General features: G+C 42.5%; 4 protein-coding genes and 1 long non-coding RNA gene across 9 annotated transcripts in view; 1 reads left to right on the forward strand and 4 right to left on the reverse strand.

The window, feature by feature from the left end:
* Positions 1 to 48: 48 nt before the first annotated feature.
* LOC108040504 (p21-activated protein kinase-interacting protein 1-like) lies at positions 49 to 1,726 on the reverse strand. Its single transcript, XM_017117998.2, has 3 exons — positions 864 to 1,726; positions 728 to 804; positions 49 to 626 (listed from the first exon to the last, which is right to left on the reverse strand). The coding sequence occupies exons 1-3, from the start codon at positions 1,614 to 1,616 to the stop codon at positions 116 to 118; spliced, it is 1,341 nt and encodes a 446-aa protein (XP_016973487.1). The 5' UTR covers positions 1,617 to 1,726; the 3' UTR covers positions 49 to 115.
* A 464-nt stretch (positions 1,727 to 2,190) lies between these two features.
* On the forward strand, positions 2,191 to 7,401 carry LOC108040521 (probable ATP-dependent RNA helicase DDX46). Of its 2 annotated transcripts, none has more exons than XM_017118021.2 (5): positions 2,191 to 2,434; positions 2,497 to 2,775; positions 3,340 to 4,567; positions 4,709 to 5,709; positions 5,772 to 7,401. In XM_017118021.2, the coding sequence occupies exons 1-5, from the start codon at positions 2,418 to 2,420 to the stop codon at positions 6,898 to 6,900; spliced, it is 3,654 nt and encodes a 1,217-aa protein (XP_016973510.1). In that variant the 5' UTR covers positions 2,191 to 2,417; the 3' UTR covers positions 6,901 to 7,401. The 2 variants fall into 2 exon arrangements, with proteins under 2 accessions (XP_016973510.1, XP_016973511.1); XM_017118022.2 differs by having other exon boundaries at positions 3,355 to 4,567.
* A 2,232-nt stretch (positions 7,402 to 9,633) lies between these two features.
* Positions 9,634 to 27,093, reverse strand: part of LOC108040517 (inhibitory POU protein) — a 33,766-nt gene continuing 16,306 nt past the window's right edge. For both annotated transcript variants that reach the window (XM_017118018.2, XM_017118017.2), the window contains 5 exons: positions 13,211 to 13,409; positions 12,970 to 13,110; positions 11,457 to 11,688; positions 10,333 to 10,490; positions 9,634 to 10,275 (listed from right to left, as the gene is read on the reverse strand). In XM_017118018.2, coding sequence (XP_016973507.1) covers positions 10,214 to 10,275; positions 10,333 to 10,490; positions 11,457 to 11,688; positions 12,970 to 13,110; positions 13,211 to 13,409 — 792 coding nt within the window. In that variant the 3' untranslated portion in view covers positions 9,634 to 10,213. The remainder of the gene's footprint in view (positions 10,276 to 10,332; positions 10,491 to 11,456; positions 11,689 to 12,969; positions 13,111 to 13,210; positions 13,410 to 27,093) is intronic.
* Positions 18,488 to 19,628, reverse strand: LOC108040519 (serine/threonine-protein phosphatase alpha-3 isoform). The gene has a single exon (XM_017118019.2). The coding sequence runs from the start codon at positions 19,505 to 19,507 to the stop codon at positions 18,599 to 18,601; it is 909 nt and encodes a 302-aa protein (XP_016973508.1). The 5' UTR covers positions 19,508 to 19,628; the 3' UTR covers positions 18,488 to 18,598.
* Positions 19,693 to 20,864, reverse strand: LOC108040520. Of its 3 annotated transcripts, none has more exons than XR_001769073.1 (3): positions 20,489 to 20,864; positions 19,874 to 20,089; positions 19,693 to 19,809 (listed from the first exon to the last, which is right to left on the reverse strand). It is a non-coding gene; the product is annotated as an uncharacterized LOC108040520 (long non-coding RNA). The 3 variants fall into 3 exon arrangements; XR_001769074.1 differs by having other exon boundaries at positions 19,701 to 19,817; positions 19,874 to 20,084; XR_001769072.1 differs by having other exon boundaries at positions 19,701 to 19,817.

The raw sequence follows: 27,093 nt of genomic DNA on the forward strand, positions 1-27,093 counted from the left end.
ACTTACATATTGTTAAAAACAGCCCACCACAGTAGCTAATTTAAGATATATTTCTAAATTAACTCAACTTTATTGACAGTCATAACATAGTGTGGAACTAAACATTATTAAGGAATTACTTATTTTTCTGCTGTTTGACTTTTCGTTTGGAGGATGGAGTAGGCGGCTGTTTCCGCTTGGGTGGCCTCCTCTTCCGGCGGCCGCCATCATCGGAGGCGTCACTGTCGCTGTCGGAAAAGCTCTCGCTGTCCCCATCCGAGGAATTGCTTTCCTCGGAGGATTCCTCAGGTTCCTGCTGGGGCGCCTTTTTAGCTTCTTTCTTCTTTTGCTTGGGCTTAGACTTGGGGATGGTGGCCGACTCTTCCTCGGCCTCCTGCTTCTCATCCTGCTCGTACTCGATGGTCACGAATCCCCGTGGTGCCGCTGGCTTGGAAGATTGGCCGGGCTCCGCTTTGGCCTTCGCTTTGCTCTCTACTTTGATGCGCTGCTCCAGCGGACGAGCGTTACCGAACTGGCTGAGATCCAGCAGTCCCAAGCCGGTGGGTCGGCAGTCCATGTTCGTGCTGGCAATCTCCTCCAACTCGCGCTTTTCGAGATCGATTCTCCAGGCTTTGATTTCTCCTGCGCTGTGATATAAGTATGTTAAAAATTTGGTTTAATTGGGCTTTTCAAAGCTTAAGTTCTAAAATAAATAAACTTGAGTGAATGTACTTATGTAAAAACTCACCTAGAGACTGTGGCCAGTGATTCGTTCAGATAGGCCATGGCCTTGACCCTCGCCTCGTGTGCAGGAATTATAGTTGGCTGCAAGGAAAAACCATATAAGTACCACGGAAATCAGCCAAAATAAGTGCTCAACCCACTGGAGCCTCTTCCTCATCCTTGAGGGAAATCCAGGCAATGCTGCCGTTCTCCAAACCCGCCAGGCACTCGTTCCCATCCAGCCAAGCGACGCAAATGGGCTTCGCTGGCATCTTGGAGCGCCGCACCACATGAGCGTTCTTGATGTCCCAGATCTCCAGATACAACGGTCCGCTCAGCGTGAAGTGGTCACCCTGGGTGGACCAGGACAGGCAATCCGGCTGGCTGCCTAGCGTGGTCTTGCTCTTTAGATTGGTCTTGTAGGCCACACGTCCCTTGACCAGATTCCATGTGTTCAGCACCAGGTCGCCGCCCAAGGAGAGGGCCAATTTACTGCTGGGATGGCAACTGATGTGGGTGACGGACTGACCGGCGTGGGCCTTCTTCCAGTCCCCCTCTGTGGTCCAGCTGCCGACGCGGGTGGCTATCATGTGGCCATCGGCGCTCCCCGAGAGCAAGTGCGTCAGATCCGGCGAGAATTGCAGCGTATTCACTGTGCCAGCGTGCGACAGCAGGATCTGCGACTGTTTCCGCGTCCGCATGTCGTAGACGAAGATCCTGTCATCGCTGCCGCCACTGGCCACCCAGGGTCCTTGAACCGCCACCGATTTAATAGATCCTGCGTGCGACTTGTCCGCAAAGGTCTGTTTTAGTTGCAGTTTTGCCGAAGTGGTGTCCTCCGGCGACGCTGTCAGCTGGTAGCCCAGCAGGTACTCCTCGTAGGTGCCCACTATGATCTCGATGTCGGGCGGCATGACTATTTCTTGTCAGGATTCGGCGGAATTACGGAATTCGCTTCGACTTTCGAGCTCAACAATTTGTTTATCCGCTCAACACGTGTGCCAGCGGAGTGGCAACGCCAATTTGGAACGATCAAGTGGTTCATTGCGTGTCTGGCAGCCCCGTCTTCCAAAATTGTACGTTATAATTATTGCTTGGCCAAATAATTATTTAACCTGTTCGAAGCGATGTTTATTATAATATATAATTACATTTTTATATATTTTTAAAGGTATTGTGATATTTAGAGGTATTACGAAGTTGATCATCTCTCAGAGATATATTTTGGCCCAACGACTAGTTGTCAATAGTGGCCATTTGCAGGTTTGCGTACGTTGGTCCTAAACATGGTTTTGTAAGCATAATTAAAAAGTTGTAATTTAAAAAAAAAAGCACACAAAACTTAAAAGAAAAAAGATTAAGCTGACAAAGCAATTAGATTTGCTAACTAAATTTCATGACCAAAGGTTGACTATCTAGTAGCAATTTGGAGCGAACCAGTGGTTGAATTGCAAACAGTCGATAGTTTCAGGAAAAACATCGCTTAAGCAGAGACAATATCGGCTATTATTCCATCACTGCAAACGATTATAAAAATTGTATTTTGTGCCGGATTGCGAAGGAAAATTGGGTGAAATCTCAATAAAAAGCATTAAATTGTCTGGCGGTGAGTGTTGGGAGAACCAATAGCAGTCGGTACTGCACATACTCCGCACAGCCCGTGAGTTTGAGCGCGCCAGCGCTGAGCCGGCGCCCAAGAACCCAAGGGAACCGCCATGTCGAAGAGTTCCGGGTAAGTAAATGGATTTTGTCCAATAACCGCTGTTTACTGATGACCTTACCCACAAAAAAAAGGCGGGATCGGGATAGGGACAGGGAGCGGGAGAGGGACCGCGACCGTGATCGGGATCGGGACAGAGATCGCGAGCGGGACAACCGGCACGACAGTCGCAGCCGCGACTATGACATGGGCAAGTCCAGGAATGGAGGCGGAGGCGGCGAAAGAGGCGGCGGTGGTGGCTCCAGAAGTACGCGGGATGGCCGCAAGCGCGGCAAGGACATGACCAGCGACCGCGGCCGACGGGACGACAAGAGGCGGAAGCGTTCCAGGTCAAAGGACTACGAGAAGGATAAGTGAGTCAGATTTGTAGTGTACTCCTCTTCTAATTGATCAACACATAATCGAGTTAGGAACTTAAATGTAAACATCTTAAAACATCTCATAAGTTATGATTACTTTTAGATTGGAGCTTTATCATATTATTTTAAATATGTCTTTCCCAAAATAATGTTCTTCAAAAGTGTATGTATTTTACTTTTAGAATATCGTAAATATATAATAAATAATATATTATAAATATATATTCTTTAACGTTCATAAAAAATCTGTATCATCTCTGCTGTTTTGCAGCTTAATCCTTATTCTCCAAATTCATTTCTCAAGTTGTTGATAAAATCTAGTAATTTCCAATTAAAAATTACTTGATAAACAGAAATCTAGGATATTACCAGGCTGAATCCATTACCAATATTATCTTTTGTTTTTCTGAATATAATCTCATTATAATTAATAGTATATTTTTATAGGTGTAAAAGTAACTTCGATCATATTGAAGACTACGTCTATATAAATCGGTCAAACCGGTTAAAACCACACTACGATAAAACGTACATACTCAAAAAACTAAATTATATCAGTTCTCCCCACTACAGGCGCTTGGACAAGGAACGTGATCGTGATCGGGATCGCGATCGGCAGCGGGAAAAGGATCGCGACCGCGAGAAGGACAAGGAGCGCGAACGGGACAAGGATCGCGAGCGGGACCGCCAGCGGGAACGGGAGTCGGATGGCAGACGGGCCGCTGCAGCCGCACCACTGGTCATCCCTGTGCCATCAACTAGCTCCTCAGACGAAGAAATGGAGGAGATCGACAAGGAGGAGCAGCAGCGTCGCTTAGAGCAGGAGATGATTAAACGGAGGGAGCGTATCGAGCGCTGGCGGGCGGAACGCAAGCGGGACACCAAAGTGGCTGCCGTGACGCCGGCTGTGGTCAAGTCCACAAAGAAATGGAGCCTGGAGGACGAGTCCGAGGAGGACGACAGCAATCCCGCTCCGGCACTGGACGCTGGGAAAAAGGACGCCGAACCGGACTCACCGCCCTCCAAATTCCACAGCATTCGCAAGCGTTTCGACGATGACGTGGTCGAGTCGAAGTTCTCGCCTCTGAAGCGTCCCACCTTTAGTAAGTCGTTTGGCGCCAAATTAGGCATGGGTCTGGCTGCTCCCAAAACCGAGGCTGAGATCAAGAAAGAGCCACCCGCCGTGGAGCCCAAGAAGGAGATCAAAAAGGAGCCCGAACCAGCTCCCGTCAAAATGGAGATCGTCGAGGAGCCCGCCGCCAAAACGGAGGAGAAGGCCAAGAAGGAGCCGGAGCAGCAGCCGCAGGCGGAAGTCAAACCAGAACCTATAGCTGAAGACAAGCCGCCGCCCGAGGCCGAGCCAGAAGACGACATCGATCCACTGGATGCGTATATGCAGGAGGTCAACAATGAGATGAGACGTGTTAACAATTTCGTCAATCCACCTACCAAATCCCAGGGCGTGGTTATCCTCACAGGCGTGGCCAAAAAGAAGACGGCGACGTTGAAGAAGGGCGAGCTGATTGAACAAAACATGGACAGCCTGGAGTATTCCAGCGAAGACGAGCTGGAGGACATACGAGACACGGCCGTTAACCTGGCAATGAAGCATCGCAAGGAGCTGGCCAAAATCGATCATTCCTCAGTGACCTATGCGCCCTTCCGCAAGAACTTCTATGTCGAGGTGCCGGAGTTGGGTCGCATGACCTCCAGCGATGTGGAGAAGTATCGCACCGAACTGGAGGGCATCCAGGTGAAGGGCAAAGGCTGTCCAAAGCCCATTAAGGTGAGTCCAACCAGCTAGAGATTATGTGGGGCCTCTTAGGGGGGTTGAATGCAGTGCCTTCTCCGATTGAATACCTATTTCCGTGTTCCAAACAAAAACCAACTTTGTTTAACAATGCCATCTCTCTGCAATCTTCTCCAGACCTGGGCGCAGTGCGGCGTCAGCAAGAAAGAGATGGACGTGCTGCGACGGCTGGGCTTCGAGAAGCCCACGCCCATCCAGTGCCAGGCCATACCGGCCATCATGTCCGGACGGGATCTGATAGGTATTGCTAAAACTGGCAGTGGCAAGACGTTGGCATTCATTTTACCAATGTTTAGGCACATTCTGGACCAGTCGAGCCTGGAGGATGGCGACGGCGCGATCGCGATCATAATGGCGCCCACGCGCGAACTCTGCATGCAGATCGGCAAGGACATCCGCAAGTTTAGCAAGTCGCTGGGCCTGCGGCCAGTTTGTGTTTACGGCGGCACGGGGATCTCCGAGCAGATTGCCGAGCTGAAGCGTGGCGCAGAGATAATTGTGTGTACGCCGGGTCGCATGATCGACATGCTGGCGGCGAATTCCGGACGTGTGACGAATCTACGGCGCGTCACCTATGTCGTATTGGATGAGGCAGATCGCATGTTCGACATGGGCTTCGAGCCGCAGGTGATGCGCATCATCGACAACGTACGGCCGGATCGCCAGACGGTCATGTTCAGCGCCACATTTCCACGGCAAATGGAGGCGCTCGCACGGCGCATCCTCAAGAAGCCCATCGAGGTGATCGTCGGCGGGCGGTCGGTGGTGTGCAAGGATGTCGAACAGAATGTGGTCATCCTCAACGACGACGCCAAGTTTTTCAAACTTCTGGAGCTGCTTGGCATCTACCAGGAGGCGGGCAGCATCATTGTGTTCGTCGATAAGCAGGAAAACGCCGACATCCTCCTGCGCGACCTCATGAAGGCCTCGTATCCCTGCATGAGCCTGCACGGCGGCATCGATCAGTTCGACCGCGACTCCACCATCATCGATTTCAAGTCGGGCAAGGTGCGGCTGCTGATCGCCACCTCGGTGGCAGCGCGCGGCCTGGACGTTAAGGATCTCATCCTGGTGGTCAACTACGATGTGCCCAACCACTACGAGGACTATGTGCACAGGTGAGCTTGGGGATTCCGTTTTCGATAGAATATAGCCCTTAAATGTTTTCCCACTTCCACAGATGTGGCCGCACTGGTCGCGCGGGCAAGAAGGGCAGCGCCTTCACGTTCATCACACCCGAACAGTCGCGGTACGCCGGCGACATCGTTCGGGCTTTGGACCTATCCGGCACCCTGATTCCCGCCGAACTACAGACCCTGTGGACGGAGTACAAGGCCGCCCAGGAGGCCGAGGGCAAGACGGTGCACACTGGCGGCGGTTTTAGCGGCAAGGGCTTCAAGTTCGACGAGCAGGAGTTCAATGCCGTCAAGGAGAGCAAGAAGTTGCAAAAGGCTGCCTTGGGTCTGGCCGATTCCGATGATGACGAGGATATCGAGCAGGATATTGACCAGCAGATCGAGCAGATCTTTGCGGCCAAGCGAACGGTTAAAGACACTTCGGCCGCGGCCACAGCTGCGGCTGCTGCGGCGGCTGCTGTTGCCGCCGTTTCCGGAGGAAATCCAGCTCTAGCCTCGGCGGCGGCTCAAGCGGCGGCAGCGGCTGCTGCTGCCAATTTGGCCATCGCAACGGCGTCGGCTTCGGCGGGGGGTGGTGCGCAAAATGCGGCTGTGGGCGGAGCGCTAAGCTCCGATAAACTTGAGCTGGCCAAACGGCTGGCCTCCAAGATCAACAGCAGCAAGAACCTGGACACCAAGAGCAGTGTGGTGACCGTGGAGCCCATGCTGAAGGGACCACATGTCACTGGCGCCGCCGCTCCGCTGCTGACCGCACGCACGGTGGCCGAGCAGATGGCCGCCAAGCTGAACAACAAGCTCAACTACCAGCCCAAGGAGGATGAGGAGGGACTGGGCCCACTGATGGGCGGCACCACCAATTCGTTCACCAAATACGAGGAGGAGCTGGAGATCAACGATTTCCCGCAGCAAGCACGCTGGAAGGTCACCTCCAAGGAGGCCCTCGCCCAGATCTCCGAGTATTCGGAAGCGGGTCTCACCGTGCGCGGAACGTACGTTCCGCAGGGCAAGAATCCACCGGATGGCGAAAGGAAGCTCTACCTGGCCATCGAGAGTTGCAGCGAGCTGGCCGTGCAGAAGGCCAAGCGCGAGATCACGCGGCTCATCAAAGAGGAGCTGCTGAAGCTCAGTTCCGCTCATCACGTCTTTAACAAGGGACGCTACAAGGTTGTCTAGACTCTAGACACCTGCCCTGAAAAGCGACTCGCTATGATAAGATTATGTACTGTACCTTGGAATCAGATTAACGATCAGATTAACGTAAGGAATCGTCTGAGACCAAGTTGCCCAAGCGTCTTTATTCCAATAAATCGATTGGATATATTTTTTGTGTTTAATTTGGAGTAAAGATGTTGAAAATTGTAATAAAACGATAGGAGCTTACCGAAACATATTTATTTCAGCTATTGGTTTGTGGACAGTTTAAAGATATTTAGGAATTATATACACAAACGAAGCACAATAACTTTTAGGTTTCACAAATCGGGATAATCGAATTCATATATCGAATAAGAAATGAACCGATTTATAAAAAATTGCACTTATTTTTTAATTGGGATTCCAATAAATGTATTTCTTGGATACAAACAAAAAGTTTTAACGTCTATGTTTTAGCAATAAAAGCTTCACCATATAAATAAAAACTCAGTCGATTGTCACTATTTAATAAAGACTAAACGCATTTCTAAGAACTCACTCATTAAAATACAAATTTTAAAATGATTTAATCGAATTGATCTATTCTATGACTTTGGCATTGGGAGAAAAAAATAATAGTGCCCCAAAATATCGAACCCAGTAAAAACTCATAAATAGTTTTCTTATTTTTTGTTGCTTTTGCTGCATTTTTATTATTTACTTATATATCTCCGCCAGCACTCGAGCGCTGCAATCAATTGATTTTCATGCTACAGTATTTCTTGTGTCTAGAAACTACTAAAATTAAATTTAAATGTAGTTATGAGCTTGGGCATGTCCGTTATCAATTGTATGTATTATAATTTTTTATAAATATTATTATGCGCATTTTGTTTTGGTTTTATGAAAAAAATTTTATGTTTTTACTTGGTTTACATTTTTTTTATGCACTAATTTGTCGGCAAAATGTTTCTTTGTTGTTCATTTCATTTGATACAAAACTATGAGTTATTATATTTAGCTTTTTGTTTAAAATTATTATTGAATTTCGCGCTTGTCTTGACTTTGGATTTTTTGGGTTTTCATTATTTTATGGCTACTCATTCAAAATCACTCACACGCACTCTATATATATATATATATCATTATCCAATACCTTTATATTTCTCCCTCTTTTATATGTACAATTCTAGTTAAAACTATGAAATGTGCTAAATTATACAATAAAAAAAAAACAAAAAAAAAATTGTATGTATAGTATATAATTTTTTTAAAATTCTTTATATATATACTATATATTTATATGTAATTCATAGTTGTCATAGAGTTGTTTGTTTTTATTTATATATGATTTTTTGGTTTCTCTTTCTGCATTAGTTTAGTTTAGTTTGGCAACATTTTAAATTCGTTGCAATATCTCCAGTTGCTGCTAACTTTTTTTTTTGGGAGGGGGTTTTCTCCTGGTTTTTTGGTTTACGATATCCTTTTTGCATTAGTTTACTTATAATTAGACAAAAAAAAATTAAATTATGCCTTTGCTTAGCTGTGTTTTTGGGGTGTGTGTGTGTGTTTTTTTTTTGGCAGGGAGGGGAAAATCTGGGTAAAACTGGTTCGTTTTGGGACAAAGGATTTGTGATTAAGGATACGTTTGCTTTGGCTGGGATTTCTACTGTAAGCTAGCTGAAAATCTTCTTGTTTCTCGTTTCTGGTTTCTTTTGGCTACAGTTGATGTGTGGGTGTGTTATATTGCTGCGGTATTTACAATCGAATCAAAGTTCTCTATATGTATATAGTATATATACAGTGGCTAATGCATATCGCTCGTGTTTTGGGGCATGTGTGTGGGTTGTCTGTGTAGTGGTTGCTTGTGCTGCTGCTGCTGTTGCAACTTGCAGCTCATGTTGCTGCTGTGGCTGCAATTTCCGTTGCTGTTGTTGCCGCTGTCAATGTTTTTTTTCCCAGCTCGTCCACATTCATTTTGCCTTTTTCCTTAGATTTATAAGCTTAGATTCTTATTATCGGATCACTTGAAGCAATTTCTTGGCATTCTTTTGGTCTTTGTGTGTCTGTCTGTGTAGTTGTGTGTGTGTGTGTGTTTGTCTGTGTCTGTGTGTGCGTGTGTCTGTGTCGGTGTATGTGTTATCCTGTGTATCCTTGTTGTCGGGCAGTAGCAGATTGGGGATTCTCTTTTTGGAGGGGGGCCCGTGTTCAATTGATTTATCATTTCAATTTGTTCTCCGCTTTTTAGCTCGTTTTTGTTCTGCAAAAACAAAAGGAACACGAATAAATGGCTTAGCTTGCTCAATTTATTTTCCATTAAATACAGCAAATTTAGGTTATGCACAGAGAGAACAATAATATAAAAATATAATGGGTAATATCTAAAATAATGCATACCTAAATACTTTTTTTAAGTATAAATATATTTTTTGTATGAAAGGTTGCTTTCTCAGATATATTATTTATAAATTTGACACTGGACAAATTAAATTAAAAAATTATTAAAATAAAAGTATTTCTATTGCTAAAATTTGTGTTTGCTGATACTAATATTTAACATAATTTTCGATTTTGATTGACTTTTTTTATTTTTAAATTTTCAAAAGCCAAATAATTCAAAGTAATAAAGTAACATTTTGAAATAAACTTCGATGCATTAATTTTCTGCCCTGACTTCCCAATAGTTAATAAAATTCTGAATTATTGTGAAATGAAATACATTTTGGTATTTAGAAAAAGATATATTTTTTCAGTGTATAGTTATTCGCTTACCTTTTTCTCTTATACAATTCAATAAATTATTGCATTTGATATGTTGGTCCATTGTTTCATTATTCGTTCCTAAAAAAATTCTTGTATTTCTTGGTATTCATTTTGCATTCTCGTTTCTTTTTTTATTATTATTTGCAATCGATGTTTTCTCCATTTGCTTTTTGGGGGGGTAGCTCTCTGAATGGTTGGGGAAAAATCGGGGAATATACTGGAGAATGGGGTATAAATGTTATAGTTGTGTATGCTGCTATTATTAGTATTATTTCTGGCCGATTTTGCGCCGCTGCTTGGTTGATTACTGAGTGAAAGATATAGAGAGAAGTTGCTGTTGCTGGTGTGATGGTGGTTGTGGTGTTGTTGTTGCTGCTGCTGCTGCCGCTTCTGCATCGCAATTGGATCGTTGCGATTACTATATGTATGAGGATCGGGATCAGGATCAGAACCAGAATCAGAATCCCTAAAGGTAATAGTCGCCCAGACACGCCGATGTTGCCGCCGCCGCCGCCGTTCCCAATGTTGCCGCTGCCGCTCCAGCTGCTGCCGCCGTGTTTACCGCCGCCGCTGCCGTCATAAACGACTATCAGTATCCAAATCCCGCCGAACCGTGGCCAGTCATTGAGGGTGTTACACTACTAACTATACCTAATTGTGTGGCTGTATTATTTGATTGTCAGTGTTGTTGAGCGGCAAATTTCATACGTTTTTGTTTTTGACGTTGATTGCAGAACCAGACGCGCACCACGTTTTTCTTCAAATCCAGCTTTTCGGCAATGGCAGCGATTTTCTCACCGGATGGCCTCGGCTGGACGGCGAAGTAGGCTTCCAGGGAACGCTTTTCAGGTGCCGCAATGGAAGTCCTTTTTCTTGAAAAAAGACTCGATATAGATTACTTTAGAAGCGGGGCCCTAAGCTGGGGGACGGTCGGTATCGGTATCGGTATGGTGAATAATGGTGGTGCTGATATGGTCGATCGATGCGAATAGTCCTACTTTTCGATATCTGCGTTTTTACTTGTATTATCTGGGGATCGGCTGACAATAGCCCATAATCGATCATTTACTATATTAAAAGGGTTCTAAAAATATTAAAAAATTTTGACTGCCGCTTTCCAATTTATATCTGGGTAATAAAGGATTAGAAAATCCATATAACTTAGAAAAAAATTCTTTATAAAATCGTTAACCATTTAATGTAATGTGATTTGTAAATACCTAATAATTTACACATATACATTTATAACAAACACGATTTATGAAAATATTTTATTATAAAAACAAAATAGTTATAAGTTTCAATATAAGTATTGTGCTAATGTTTCAAAAACAGGTGGCGCTTATATTGCCTTGATATTATATACCATAGAAAACCCTAGAGAGCGCTTTACGAACTTTGACCCTTTTATTGATATGAACTTGCAAGATAGATGGCGCTTTCACAAATGATTTGTTCACTGATTTTATCTTATTCATTTATTTATTATTTATTTCCAAATAAATTAAACTGTGGTGACTTATGAATTTCATATTCGACAGCTGGTCAAATTAAGCCATGAATATATAATTTATGTTTATAAATTCGATTATGGACTGGCTGTCAGCTGGGCTATAATTCGATCCCACATCTCATGGTGTTTTTGGTGTCTGGCCAATTACTTCGCTCTCGGATGCTGGAGGAGGGTGCTCTGGGTCTGGTTGTGGGAATGGGATGGTGGTTCATCCATTTCTCAGCGGGATGGGGAGTGTGGGGGAAGGGGGGACGGGGGAAGGGGCTTAGTCTGGGATGGGGCAGGGCTAGGCTACCGGGGCAATTAAAACACTTTCTACCTTTTCTTTTCGCCCGCCGGCAGGACACTGGGCGCGTCCGGATCGCGTCGCTTGTTTTTCGCCTGCGCCTCGGCCTCCTCGAGCCACGCCTGCAGGATGGGCTTCAGGGCGATCATGTTGTTGTGCGACAGCGTCAGGCTCTCGAATCTACAGATCGTGCTCTGCGACAGCGCGCCGACGCCAGGTAACTTGAGATTGGCCAGGGCCTTGCCCACGTCCGCCTGCGTGACACCTGCAATTCGAACAAGATGGTCACAATCAAACATACATATAGTCACTTTCAAAGTTACATGTCCGAGATATCTACAAAGGGTGAACAATAACTCTAACAATTGAACTAGCCCTAGAATATTTCTTGTTTTCTTGGCTTCTGATCTGCATTATATATATTGTTTAGCTCATGACCTTACTATAACTCTCAAACTATTTAATAATTAGATAGAATAGAATACATTGGGCTTTGCCTTAAAACTAGGTAAACGATTCCTAGACAAACATAAAACAAACAAGAGAGAACGCTATAGTCGGGTGCCCCGACTATCAGATACCCGTTACTCAGGTAAAGCGAGTGCGAGGGAGATGGAGATAGAAACTTTGATCACGCATAACTTTTTAACGAATGGTCCGATTTGAAAAATGTCTTCTACATTTCGATAGGTATTAATAAACACAACAAACCTGCATTTTTACTTTTCCGAAATATTTAAATTTTCAAAATCGTATATAAGCGATTGTGGGCGTTAAAGGGGGCGTGGCACCTTTTTGAAACAAACTTGCGCTGCGTAGGAACTCCTAGAATCTGCATGCAAAATGCCAATCTTCTAGCTTTTATAGTTTCCGAGATCTCAGCGTTCATACGGACAGACAGACAGACAGACAGACGGACAGACAGACGGACAGACGGACAGACGGACAGACGGACAGACGGACATGGCTATATCGACTCGGCTAGTGACCCTGATCAAGAATATATATACTTTATAGGGTCGGAAACGCTTCCTTCTAGCTGTTACATACTTTTGCACGAATACAATATACCCTTTTACTCTACGAGTAACGGGTATAAACACAACTCATATAAGAAAATACATAAAATGGCCTCTTCTACAATACCAAATGCCTTCTTAACTATATGCTTAAAAGTGCTTTATTTATTTAAATCTAAATTTAAAATTTGTATTTTATTGTATAATGTTGTCTTTTCAATAAGTTCGTTTAAAAGGTTACATTTTATTCAATACTGACAATGCTTAATTATTAGATGGCAATTTTAATGGCATAACTCGGTTTATTTTCGATATAAAATTGGCATGGAATTATATATTATTTTTAATCCTTACAATGCACGCTTTATTTGTTATATTAATTAATAAGTTTCCTCTACTTTTCTCTTATGTAAATGTTGTAACATAGGTTTATATACATACGTATACTTCCTATATATTTTCATAATAAAATTTGCTTGGACTTACTAACTATTTTCCTTAACACTGGATTTGATCAGGCAACTCACCCAGCTTGATGCGCCGCTGCTTGAACCGCTCCGCAAACGCCTCCAGCTCGCGGGGATCGGTGTCGGTGTCGGGATGCAGGCCAGCGGCTGCCACCGCCGCCGTGATAACAGGATGATGTACCGCTGAGTGTCCATGGTGTCCTGGAGATCGGCGGAGAGGGGGGAGTGGAAAGGGGGAGAGAGAGGTGTCCATGAGCGGAGAAGTAGCAGGAGCAGCAGCAGGAGCAGGAGCATCACTTACCCCCCGTGTGGCCACTTAACGTGCCCGGATGGTGGTGGCTCATCATGTGATTCATGCTGTGATAGGAACCGTGCAGGTGCTGGTGTGTGGGCGTCAGTGGGGACTCCGAAATGGGCGCCAACGTGGTCATCGAGCCCGTCGGATCCAGCATGTCCAGTTGGTCCATCGAGTGGTGCATCTGTCGGGAAAAAGGATTTTCCTAAATAGCATTGAGAGAGAGGAGAAAAACCGTCATTAAAAATTAGCATGTGAAAAACTTTTAAATTAATTAAACCAGCACCCCAAATAAATATATATTATGGAAATATTGAAAATATACATATATTTTTTAGTATCCAAAAATATGTATATCAATTCAAGAAAATCTTTCTGTAAAACAACTCCTAATATTTTGTCTCTTCAATAAGCTCTCTTAAGTGAATCAAATCTTATAAATAAAATTCTTTTGCTATTTAAATAAAATAGCTCATATAATTGTGATATTAACATAATATCCCAAAATCAACACATTAACGTTTCATTAAATATAATATATATTATGGAAATATTGAAAACAAACATATCTCTTTTAGTATCCAAAAATATGAATATAATTTTAAGAAAATCTTTCTGTTAAACAAGTCCTAATATTTTGTCTCTTCAATAACCACTTTTAAGTGAATCAAATCTTATAAATAAAATACTTTTGTTACTTAAATAAAATAGCTCATATAATTGTGATATTAACATAATATCCCAAAATCAACACATTAACGTTTCATTAAATGTTTGCCTTTAGTCAATAGAATAGTTAATTATATTTGTATAGAATTATGAAAAATATACTAATGCACATTTACATAAAGTCGAAGAGCCCAAGATAGATAAATACAAATCCTACATAATTATCTTTTTGTGTGTGCGTGTATCTACTTAAATGGAATTATCTTAAACACCATCATTATGGGGCTAATCATTAACATTCTAATCATTGCCCACGCCCCCCGTCGAAAGCCCCCCTTAGCGGATAATTTGTAAAGTTTTCCACTCACGGCATAAGAAATGTATTTAAAGCTACCTCTAATTAAAGTCCTCGGCCTACCCCCATCCATTCTCAGAATGACTGACAACCCTTTTACTCGAGCTGCACTTGTTACTTTTCCGAAAGGGGGAAGGGGGGGTGTTTTCGAGGAGCCAAAGGATCCCCTTTGGCAGCTTTAATTGAACGGGAAATCAGGCCCACACAGACACAAACATAAGCGACTGAGAGCGAAACGATACGAAACGAAACGAAATGGAACGGATACGGATACGGATACGAGGGCGCTCGCAACTCTTTTGTCTAGGCATCAAATATTTATAGAATTGTTCAATTATTTATACAAATATGAATAGCAACTAAAAAGCTGGAGCAGCAGTAGCAGCAGCAGCAGCAGCTCCTTGTGCCCCTCCTTTTGCCTTTGTGTTGCTTTGTTAAGCATTTAAACTGATTACAGCTGAAAAGTATGCTACAACAGGACGCCAAATAGCCCGGATGGCCTCTTCCTAGCTCTTTCTAAGTCCCTACTTCCCTCTCTCTTTCTCTCTCCCCCCTTTTTGCTCCTTTCCCGCAATGTTTTACCAGCTTTCCCAGCTCCCATTTTCATTTGAAGGGGCCAAGGGAGGGGAGGCGGTGGGCTTCTGAGGGCTGTGGGTGGGGTCACTCATATTTATTTATCTTTTTGTGAATGTGGCGCAGTCGGGCGGGTAAAACTAGCGCTTAGTTCTGCTCTCCTATGTACAGTCGGCAAACATACCACGCCCCCACTGACGGAAAGCCGGAAAATGGACACAGTTACGGAAAATCGGACCCGCAACCGGACCCCTGCCCAATTATGTAAAACTCTAAAATGATAAGGAGCGGCCTATGGAGAACAATAAGACATATATGTATTTGGGTATTTGGGTATTTGTGTGTTTATGTGGATGGTAAAAACTATGTAGATGTAGACAACCCCCGACCCAAAGTTTTCGTGCCGAATACAATGGCAAACTCTTCAATTATAAACCAATCCCAAAATTAGTCTGACGGTTATTGGTTTGCACCCTTGGCGCTCTCTCTCTCGCTCGCTCCCGCTCTCTCTCTCACTCTCTTTGCCCATCTCCCTCTTACTAGGGCGTTCTGAGGGAGCAGGCCGTCTCTTTCGCCATCGCTAGTGCCATCTCTTTCGTCGCAGAGAGCATGGACCCACCCTGCGCGTACGCAAAACCGGGAAGCGGGACCCAAAAATCAGGGGACTGGCGCGAGGGAGAGGGCGCCAGAGAGCGAGCGAGAGAGTGGAGATCCGGACCAGGAGACGGAGACTTGGCCGTGGACCCACAGAGCCGTAGTCGCAGCCGTGGCCAAAAACCCGCCGTAGCCGTAGAGCCGTAGAGCAGTATTTTCCGGAGCGGGGAGCAGGAAGCGGGGAAGCGGGGAGCGGGGAGCGGGATATGCTGCATTGTGGTTGGCTGGGGCTTATGCAAAATTCATGTGGGCAGTGCCGATGTCGCTGCCAGCGTTAACGCTACCGTTAACGTCAACGTCGGCATCGAAGGATATACCACCCACTGTTCCTGTCCCTGTCCTCATCCGCATCCGCATCCTCATTCACAACCAGCCACCCACCCACTTTCGGAAAAGTCCCACTGCTGGCCATTTCATTAGGCGCATAATTTGTAATTAATAAAATTATTCAAAGGGGGCCAACGGCAGCACAAATTCTAACTTAAAGTTCACACGAAAGAAATCTACACAAAAAAATTGAAGATTATAGAAATATTACATCAAGTACAGATCCGCTCAATTATAAAAAATATTTAAAATATAATTAAAGATTTTCATTTAACATTTTGAAAGAATTTATTTCATCAGAATAGATTCAAATCAAGAAAAAACTATTTAAAGAACCCAAGAAGTATATAAAAAAGGAGGACAAAAATCGTTAAATAAAATATTAATAAAGAAAGCTAAATGCTTAGGCAAGCATTTAATATAACAAAAATATTACATGGGCCTATTATCAAATAATCACAAAATGTATTTGAAATGTAAATTTAAAGAATAAGTGCAGAGATATGATTTAAATACCTTTTAAAAAAACTTAATCTTAAACTTTAATCTTCCAATATATATATATTTAAAAAATCTATTACCTATCCTGTTTTTTAGATTCAATAAATATCAATGTAATCAAACAATTTGACCAAGTTAAGGTACTATTTTTCTTAGTGTATGGAAAACAATGTATCCAGATCTGAACCATCAGAGACAGAGCGAGATGACGAGGTGGGTGTGCGAGTAAGAGGGGTATGAGTGGGGTGTGGGTGTGGCATGCCACTTATCTCCACCCCTTTTTTTGTCCAGAGGACAAATCAAATGCAACAATAGAAGACAATTTGCAACAGAAAGGATACAAATAAATACGAGTAGCTAACCGGAAAAAGAGGAAACAATTGCACTGCTGCCAAATTGCCAAATGTTGTCTGCATTGATTTTCTGCTGCAACATCTATATATATATGGCCATATAAATTTATATATACATATATCTGCGCTGCAGCAGCGACGTCAACCGAGCATCACTCACACACAGCGCATAATGTGTGTGTATGTGTGTATGTGCATGAAGACGCCATTTTAAGTAAGAAATACCCTACAAAAAATAGGTGAGTGAGTCCTGATTTGTCCAGGATGTTGGGCATATATGACTAACACTATTTGATATATTTTAAATTAGAATTAGTTAACAGAGATAAGAGTAATCTGCCATATTTGTAAATATTAATAGATAGTGATCGACACGAATGCATTAAATCTAGTTAGATATTTACTTTTCCAATTCCTTATGTTCTTTCATAAATGAACAAACCTTTATAGAAAGAAAACATTTACTGCTTGGTATATTATTAATCCTTTGCTTTCTGGAATCTCTAATACTTTTATAAGTTATTCATACACTACCCAACTCAAAACTTTGTTTCCTATTTGTTCTAAATATATTTAGGAAATACACTTTCTAATCCTTTTTATTAATGTTGACCTCTATTTATTTTTCTTAATTATGAAACCTCAAAGACCAAAAAAAGAGCATTCTGTTGTCGTTGACTTTTTTCCTTCTAAGAATTGTTTCCTACTTTCCTTTAATTTTGAGCTTTGACTTTGGTCGCCCGCTTCATAATTTATTAACAAATTTGCGAACATAATTTATTTATTTGCCGTTTGTTGATAAACATGTGACTGGGTTTCTCCGTCTCTATCTCTCTTGGCATTCATTTTCCTATTTTCTTTTCTGGCATTTCCCCCGATTGTTTACGCGCAAATGACCTCATTATATATATAATGTAATTTGTTGTTGTCACACTGGGTACCTTTTCTCTATTTTTTTCCATCTTGTTTTGACATAATAAAGCGTTTTTGGCGCAATTTGTTGTATCTTTTGTCTTTGTTTTTGTTTGTAATCTGTCTGCCCAGCACACGTTCCCTCCATCTCTTTCTCCCCATATCGCGTTCTCCCTCTCTGTGTGTGTGCATGTGTGTGTGCGCTTTGTTATTGTTCATTAATTTTTAAGCATTGTTAATATATTATGGCGGTGACTTTTGTCACCTAGCACGAACAGATAGAGGCGAGTTTTTCCTTCTGCCAGATTTTGTAGCATACTTTTCTGGGTGGCAGCATTAGGGCAGGATTTAAAATAAACGACAGTAAGGGGATTTTTGACATAACCAGTTTTAAATGGCTTTTTTACTAAGTAATATTTAAGTTGGTAGAACAAACAGATATTTCGATTTTTGTTACGACTTTATATAATAGATATTATGTCAAATACAATTGAATTTAAATGAAATTGTATAGTTTTTACCATCTTTTAGTTGTGGAAATAACTTAAATCATAAGAAAATGAATTAAAATAGAAATACTTTTTAAATTAAAGATTAGTGTGAAAATAACATGAAGTTAAGGCTGACTTTCATTCTTCTATTATATAATATCTACCAATCTATAGCCCACCAATTTAACCCCAAGATCAGTAAACAACTCTTTCAACTCAATAGATTTCTTTATATACAACCAAAGTGCGGATTAGGACTATCAGTACATCGAATCCCATGGAGACTCAAGATGGAGTCCAAGGCGTTTACTTCGATCCAGTTGACGACAGACATGTCTGGCAATCATGATTTGGATTCGTTTCGATGTCGACATGTCGTGAATGTGGATGAGAGTGATAGTGGAGGAGGAAGTGGGTGTGGGAGTGGTTATTGGAGTGGGTGTTGGAGTGGGTGTAGGAGTGTGTGTTGGAGTAGGTGCAGGAGTGGAGCTGTATGTGTGGTGTAGTGTGGCGTTACGATAGCGATATAGTGGTGATACATGTCTGCAAATTCGGAGATCTACTTTTTGCGCTTCTCCACGGGCTTGAGGATCTGGAAGGAGCACATGAGCGTGTCGTCCACGGACATCATGGCGCCGGCATTGTCGAACTCGCCGCAATAGTTGGGCGCCGAGAAGAGGGTGACCAACTGGCGCTTGGCAAAGAACTCGTACCCATCCTCGACCACCTGATGGGCGCGGCAGATCAGGTCCAGGTCGTGCTTCTGCAGGAACTTGCCCACCACCTCCGCGCCAAAGGTGAAGCTCACCCCGCGATCGTTCTCGCCCCAGCCGATGGTGTCCTTGTCCGGATCGGACCACAGCAGATCGCAGAGCAGCCCCTGATCCGGCACATCCGTGGGCCGCATTATGCGGCGGATCTGCTCCATGGAGGTCAGGTCCGGACTGAGGCCGCCGTGGCAGCAGAAGATCTTCTCGTCCACAATGGCCACCACCGGCAGGCAGTTGAAGCAATCGGTGAAGGTCTTCCACAGTTTGATCGTATAGCGGCGCTTGCACTCGTCGTAGAATCCATAAATGCGATTGATGCTGGCACACTCGTGATTGCCACGGAGCAGGAAGAAGTTCTCCGAGTACTTGATCTTGTAGGCCAACAGCAGGCAGATGGTCTCCAGCGACTGCTTGCCCCTGTCCACATAGTCGCCGAGGAACAAGTAGTTGGCCTCCGGCGGATAGCCGCCGTACTCGAACAGGCGCAACAGATCGTAGTACTGGCCATGGATGTCGCCGCAGATCTTGAGCGGTGCCTCCAATTCCAGCAGTATCGGCTGGGCCAGCAGGATCTCGCGGGACTTCAGGCACAGGCCGCGAATCTCGCCCTCCGACAACTGGACATTCTTGCCCGGACGGGCACCGCGCACCTCCAGCAGCCGGGATATGATGCTGTCCAGGTTGAGCACCTCGGCCATGGCAACCTCGTTCTTGCGTGCCGCGGCAACGTTGTCCGGGCTGGATCGCACAATCGCCTGGGACGCCGTTGGTGCTGCTTAGGTCAGGGACTCACCCTGATTCTGGACCACCCGGAGAAACCGATTTGGCTAGGATTTGGAGGAGCTGCTGCACGTTCCCGCTTTGATCCTGGGCTAACACTAGTTGTTCTAGTAACAGCTTTTGCTCCGCTTTAGGTCCTACTCTTCTTCTGCTATTTGATAATCTTGCAACCTTCTTTTGTGTATTAAATTGTATGAGGTGTGTCTTTTTCTATTTGTTTCTGCAATCCTGATTTGTCAGTGAAATGATTAAATACAAGGTTACTATGCAAATATTTCAATTACCAATATATCTTGGTGATTCCTTTTGCTGTTCTTAAGACTTGTTCTTTTGTATAATCTCTTGACCTCGTAATACTGCAATCTTGCAGGCAATTTGATTTATTTTTTGATTTCAGCAATTTGTTCTCGTTTTGATTGTTTTCGTTTCGTTTTTGTACGTCTCTTAAAACCTTGACAGATAACTGACCGACTACTTGATGTTGCCAAGTCACTTCTATGCTAGAGGGGAAATAGTTTTAGAATATTTGGGGTATTCCATAAACGACTGATTCGCTGAAAATTAAACACAAGTGTTTAGCTATTCAGAGAAGGATACAAAACTGAATTTTTTTTAATATTTGGGACCTACAAACATGGTTAATTCGAATTGTAGTCGCGATACTAGTATTTTTCACTTGCTATGACTGGTTAATAAAAAAAAGGGCAGGCAACTCCATTTTATAGCGATTCAACAGCCCAGAGAATGCTTAAATGCCGAAATTTATGAAATATGAATTTGTATTAAATAGCTGACAAAAATTTAACGATTTAGCGATTCAGTCGTTAAGGTAAGTTTCTAATTGAACAGCTAATTGGCTTTTTAAGATCTAAGATCTTTTAAGCCTTTTGTTGACTTACTTTCACTGAACTTTTTATGGTAAATATTGATCCTTGCACTCTTGACCTCTGTATCTTGCCTCTCGCTTTCTGTCTCTCCTTCCCTTTCACTCGCTCGCGGTCTAGTGTCGTCGTTCAGTCGCACTCTGTCTACCTGCAATCTTAAATCCTTTTTCAGGTGTTATTTTCTCAATTCGCACATTAAATGGGACACGCATGCGGATACGGATACGAATGCGGATGCGGATGCGGAATTAGGACTTGATCGGAACAGGATCTGCACTGCACTCTCGACTTTACCGGACTGTTCAACGTTATCGTCACTATTTGCGGTGCGTTGAAATTTTGAAACAAATTTTGACTCGGGGATGGTGACCTTTTATTTTTTTAAAAACTAAACGAATGAAAAATCAAAGCCTGACGCTTCACAAACTACATTTTTACATTTGAGTTGAGGTTTTTAATTCAGAAACGGAACATGAAGATTTCCAGTTATTCCGTATATATAAATTTTATATCTCGTCTTAAAATGTGTAAGGATAACGTTTTAATTTATTTATAATATAGAAATCACTTTTCTTATCACATTAACAAAACTCCTTCAAATACTGAAATTGTTTAAGCCTTAAAACCTGTTTCCGAGGAAGTATAAAAAATTGTATTTCCTTATCGAACAATTTTCAAGGCATTGGAACAATATATTGCAAAAGATTAAAGCTTGATATTTCTCATTACATATCCCCATATTATTTGTGAACAAATTTAACAACATTCTATTGAGTTTTTTGATGACAGACAGAGCTGTGAAGGTTGAAAAATATTAAGAAAAGCCAAAATGAAAAGGAAGTTACTAGAAATCCCAATTTCTAAAATTTAAATGCATATTTTCTAGACCATGTTGCTATAAGCTCTCTCAGCTCTTCAATTTGGAGCAGGAAAAAAGATAGTGTTTAAGGTGTCCTCCCCTTGTGAAATTGTGCGACCCTCGTCCATCCCATACCCATTTGTTCTTATTATCTCTGATTGAGTGGAAAACTTGAAGTTCTCGAGTGCCATTTGCTGTGAGGGTTTCAGGACTTACGCCACTGCTGGATGTGAGCTTATTTCGCAGGGATTCCATTTCGTGGGTCAGTAATTAGCTGCAATTTGTTAGCGCAACTTGAAAAATTGCAGTGTAAACAGTGTTGAAGAGGGCAGGGAATGCAGTGTCCTTATAATGAGCCAACACACTGGGTTCATCGCACCTTCCCAGCCACATACCATCGACCATCTACCATTTTCCCCCACAGCAACATATTACATATAGCATATAACATAAACCATTTCCCCGCAGCAACTTTGGGGCTGATTGAACTGTTTTTCGGCAGGGTGCACCTGCAAGGGAGGCAGGCTCCACTGTACCACACAGTGGTGGTCCTGTGGTCCTGCTTGTCCAGTATCCTGTGGCCTGTGTCCTGCTTGGCACCGCAAAACAAACAGCAAACAGCAACAGCTACAGCTACAGCAACAGTATCGTTTATTTTGGGGAAACAAAGGACCTCATTTTCCAACCATTTGTTTAACCAGCAAGCCAAAGGACAACAACGGCAAAGTTTTATAAATGGTTTGGCCATTGTTGTACGGCTGCCGCTGTTTGTTGAAATTAATTGGTGTTACACAAATGAGTAATTTTCAATGTACATAAATATTTGCACAAATTGCAATTTACCCAGGCCAATATTGGAGGGGTGCAACCTTTTCTCGAGTGCTGTTCAAATACCAATTTTTATTGTCAAGCGTTAATAATTTTAACAATGAATAATATGAACGGTAAGCATCTGTTATTATTCCAAACAAATCAAAACAAGTGCAGTCGAATGGGGGCGAGGGCGTAAGCGAGTGGGCGGGGCCGACTCCAGAGTCCTTCAATCCTGTATCCAGAATCGTGGATGGAGTGCCCAGAATCCTGGGTCCTCCCCTTCGTTTCCATCCTGGCCACACACAAATCTTCATAAATTGCAACTGCCGGGGCGACAGTTTTGGGAATTGAGACAAAGTGCGAGAAGTGCCTGTGGACCAGGGAAAGCGAAAAGGGGTCGACAAATGGGAAAATGATACACTTTGCTTATTTTACACACACACACACCCCGGCGACAAACACACACACACAGACACAATCAAGGAACAACAAATTGCCGCATAAATGTGGGGTGGTTCGCCACGTAATAGATTTTATTTTATTTTTATATCCGCCAGACGCGCTGCCAGCGGCCAAGGGGAAGGGGAGGGGAAGGGGAAGGGGGGATGTGAGCCGTGGCCTTACTTACTTTTACTTTTTACCTTTTGCTCCTGCCTTTCCGATCAGCAGCGTCCTGGGGAGGGGGGAGGTGGAGAGGGGGGAAGGGGAATTTCAAGGGAATTCCCAGGACATTCTACACTGCCCGAAGTGCCGTTTGGCAGGCAAAAAGGTTCGACATTCTTAGGGGAGTGTGCAAAATAAGTTTCCCATACCCATAAATCTTAGTTTCTCTTACTTATTGATAAATATTGATAATACTAGTTAAGAGTTTAGCTAAAACAAATTTAACAGGACATTCCATTCTTCTCAAACTCAATGTATATAACTCTGATGGTTATTTAATTTTTATATCTTCGGAAATGAGGTCCTTTAATAATAAATCAAAATTGGTCAAGAAAATTAAATTATAAGAAACTCAATTTAATTTATACAACATATTTTATTTTTTATCACTAACCAACATTTAAAAACCAATCCTGCGTAATAAGTTGAAATTTTTGCAAAAATAAAAAATTTCCGTTGTGCAAAGCTATTTATAAGCATTTTTTTAAAAAACCATTTAATATATTTTATAAAAATGGTAAATTAAAAAAATTAAACAAAATAAAAAAGAATTCCCTTACAAGAAAAGAAAAGCACAAGTTTTATTTGCAAATTCAATTTAAATATAATAGTTTCACTTATTTTTAAACAGCCTCCTCGGTATATTTTTACCAACATATATCATTGAGCATTAGTATATTATACAATTCACTCCATTTAATCGATCTGCTTTACTGGTAATATTCCGAAATATTTTCCAATCTCCTTTAAGTGTACGACTCCTGACAGACGACTCATAAACTTCGCCGACCAACAACAACCAACACGCACGCATACACTGCAATAAGTTTCAGGGTTAATGGCAACATATTGTTGCTGGCTCATCACGCGTGAGAGAAGAAAATAATGAAGGAGCTGTGGAAAACCGGCAAGTCCGGAGTTTTCCCGCCTCCAGCGACCACCTGCCAACGTTTCCCGCCCACTCCTGTTGTAATTTTTTTTTTTTGTTTCCCACTTCAATGTTGCTCGTAATTTTTTACACATTGCGGTCCCAGCTTAACGGTTCTTCTACCGGCTGCTTTCCGGCCTTCTCTACTGGGAGACATATCAATAGGACTATGGCCGGGGAAACATGGCCCACCCACCCAACCACCCAACTACCCTCTCCGGCGTGTTTTTTTCCACGTCACGCACACGGCGATGAACAAGTGCAGCGGTGGTGCTCAGGTGAGGAGGGTGAAGTGGAAAAGGGGGAGGGAACACTCGGAAAAACAAAAACCAAAATGCATTGGGAGAAAATTTCAACATTCGATCACTATTTCTATATTTAATAAAAAAGCCGAAAAATCGAACTGATTTTTTCCCGATTTTGGCCATTTTTTTTTTAAATTTTTTTGGGAAAACTAAAAAACAAACAATTTGTTAGCTACGAACGCCACTTGTTTGGTAATTTTATAACGAATTCAACGAGGTATGACATTCCAACATTCGACCTATATTTTTCTTAAGTTATTATTATAGAATATTACATTTTTTATAGCTGCAGGGGTATATAAATTTCAGTTTTCCGAAGTTTGCTTCCTTTCTTGTTTATAATTAATTTAAAAAATAAAAGAATCATGTTTAGAATAAAGAATAAATGTAACGCAAATATTTACTAGGGTAGTTAAGTATTTAGGCGCTATAGCTTCAAAATAAAAAACCATCTTTTTCACAGCTTACTTTTTTTGCAAGACAATACAATATACAATTTTAAAAGATATTCCAACCTTGACTCAGTTATCCTTAAAACTACAAAAAATTACATTTTTATTTTGAGATAAAATTGGGAAATTTATTTTCGTAGTGCAGAGGGAAAGTGGCAATCACACGCTGCGTCGCAAGTCTGTGCAATAAAAACAACAACAAAAAGCACAACGACACGCTGCACACGAACAATCAGACACACACACACATAGAAACACACAAGGACACGGGGGATTCCACGTACGCCCAAGGGGGAGGGGGTGGTAATAGAAATTACATACAAAGTAGCGAACACGAGGGAGCCGGGGGTTGCACAGGTTTTTTACATCCACATCCCCACCTCCCCTCATCTCACCGTATTCCCCCTCCCGTTATTTTGCCTGCACTTCACCCTCCCCTCACCTTCCCTTTTCCGGCGGTGCGACATTAATATGTAGATGCATTAAGTACATTATCCGGGGTTACAACCTACGGGATAACAGCGAGAGCAACAAGAACCGGGGAAGCGTACGCAGCCAGCATCCAGAATTTACTGGTGGAAACATGGTAAGAGAAACAATGGCACAGTGGTTGGGATATGGTAGAACAGTGGGGGAAATTGATATAACCTATCTACCTGAAAATATCATTTACCTTCAGTTCACCTCATGTATGATATATCAAATATGATATTATATATATATATATATCATACATATCATATCATATTTGATATATATCATATCATATCATATCATATTTGATATATATATATATGTATATAAAAAAAGGATTTTGTCACATTTTAAAGCGCTAGACATTCGTTATTAAAAAACGATAAGATTTAGTTAGTTGGTTTAATTTGTACAAATACTTTCAAAATTTGTCTTAAAAACATTTAAGAACTTGTATTTAAAATAATAAATAAAATACTCAGTACTCAAACTAGAAATAAATTTTATTTTACAAATTTTACCCCCAAAAGAGTTTTTTAAAACAAATTACTAAATGTGTTACTATAAATAAGCAAGCCATAAAAAACTATTGAAATTTAATGAGAATTAATGCTGAAGCGTAAACGCTGATAAACCAACCTACTTTAAGTCCCAATCCCGACAAAGGCCAGCTTAAAGTCCATAAAATCAAAGATCCGGCCCACTGTGCCCAGGGGCGGGGTCACGGGGGGCAAGGGAAATATTATGATTTATTTTTATTATAGCGGGTAAAGTGGTCTTTACAAGCATCAAACAGGGCCACGCCAATCGCCCACAGACGCGCCGAGTAAAAAGGCAGTTAGTTGGTTTAGCCGAAAAAAGGGAAAGAGGGAGGGGAAGGGGAAGGGGAAGGGGAAGGGGAAGGGGAAGGACCAAAGGAGGAGGACATCGAGGAGTGGATTTCGGGTGGGCGTGTGGGGTGGCACAAGTTGTTAAATGGACGGGTGGATTTGCACTTGCCGTGCTGACTGTTATCTTCATTTTTGCTTTCAGTTATATTGCCTGGGAATTCCTGTGGGAGATGCCGGGTCCGGGGATCCGGGATCAGGGAAAATAACCCCCCACCCCTCTACCTCTCTACCCATCTACCTCTCTACTCCACACGGCTAAAACAAATTGTGTGCCGGGCACGGGCATAAAAACAAGCGGATCAAACAGCCGGGCAGGTGGAATGGCATCTCGTGGTGGTTGCGGCTCTGAGTGGGTGGGTTTTCTGGTGGGTTTCGGTTGGGTTGGGTTTGGATGTGGATTTTGGTCCCGGAACAGGAGGCCGCAAATCGAAAAAGAGTGTTCCCCGGATTTTGCTCGATGTTTTGACCGTAGCAAGGTTCATTGAAATTGCATTAATGTTCCGTTTGGCTGATAGATAACCCCGCAACCCGACCCCTCCCAGGAATATCATCCCAATATCATGCCACCCCCCCATTGTTCTGTAATGGAAATCTGCGTGTATAATCCGCCCCTGATAAGATGGGCGGGATAAACTAGTTATGGCCATTAATACGATCAATTTGATGCTCACTTCGGTGTAAGTAAATAACAGTCTTATTGAAAAACGGCAAACAGCAAAAAAGAAAACATATTTGCCGCGACCATCCCTCGTCACAGTTGTAACTGATAATTGTGAAGTTGGTCCCGGAGAGTCTGGCATCTACATATGCCATACATTACCGGGGAAGTCCGGGGGTGGATGTGGAAGTGCGGGGATTGTGGGTCAAGTGATGCGTTGATGTGCATTTTAAGCAGGTTAACCTGTTAACTGTCACAACCCTTTTTTTTTTTTGGGGGCAGGGGGTTCGACTTAGTTAGAGCCGATTTATCAAGGTGCGTGTAAGTGTGGACAGATGTTGGTTAAAAAGCCATCCCTGAGTTTTAAAAAAAATCTTTAAGCAGTTGAAATTTATAAGTAAACACTTGCAGATATTATTTGAAAATGATTAAAGGCATTATTTTTAGCTCATAGCGTATTCATATATTTTTTAAATTCTTAAATCTGAAACTTGGACCATATAATTGAAAAACTTGATTTACAGATTTATCTGTTAAAAACTCCTAAATATTTTAGTTTTATTAAAATAATTTGCAAC

Source organism: Drosophila rhopaloa, unplaced genomic scaffold (assembly GCF_018152115.1).
Source record: "Drosophila rhopaloa isolate 14029-0021.01 unplaced genomic scaffold, ASM1815211v1 contig_3, whole genome shotgun sequence".
Lineage (NCBI taxonomy): Eukaryota > Metazoa > Arthropoda > Insecta > Diptera > Drosophilidae > Drosophila > Drosophila rhopaloa.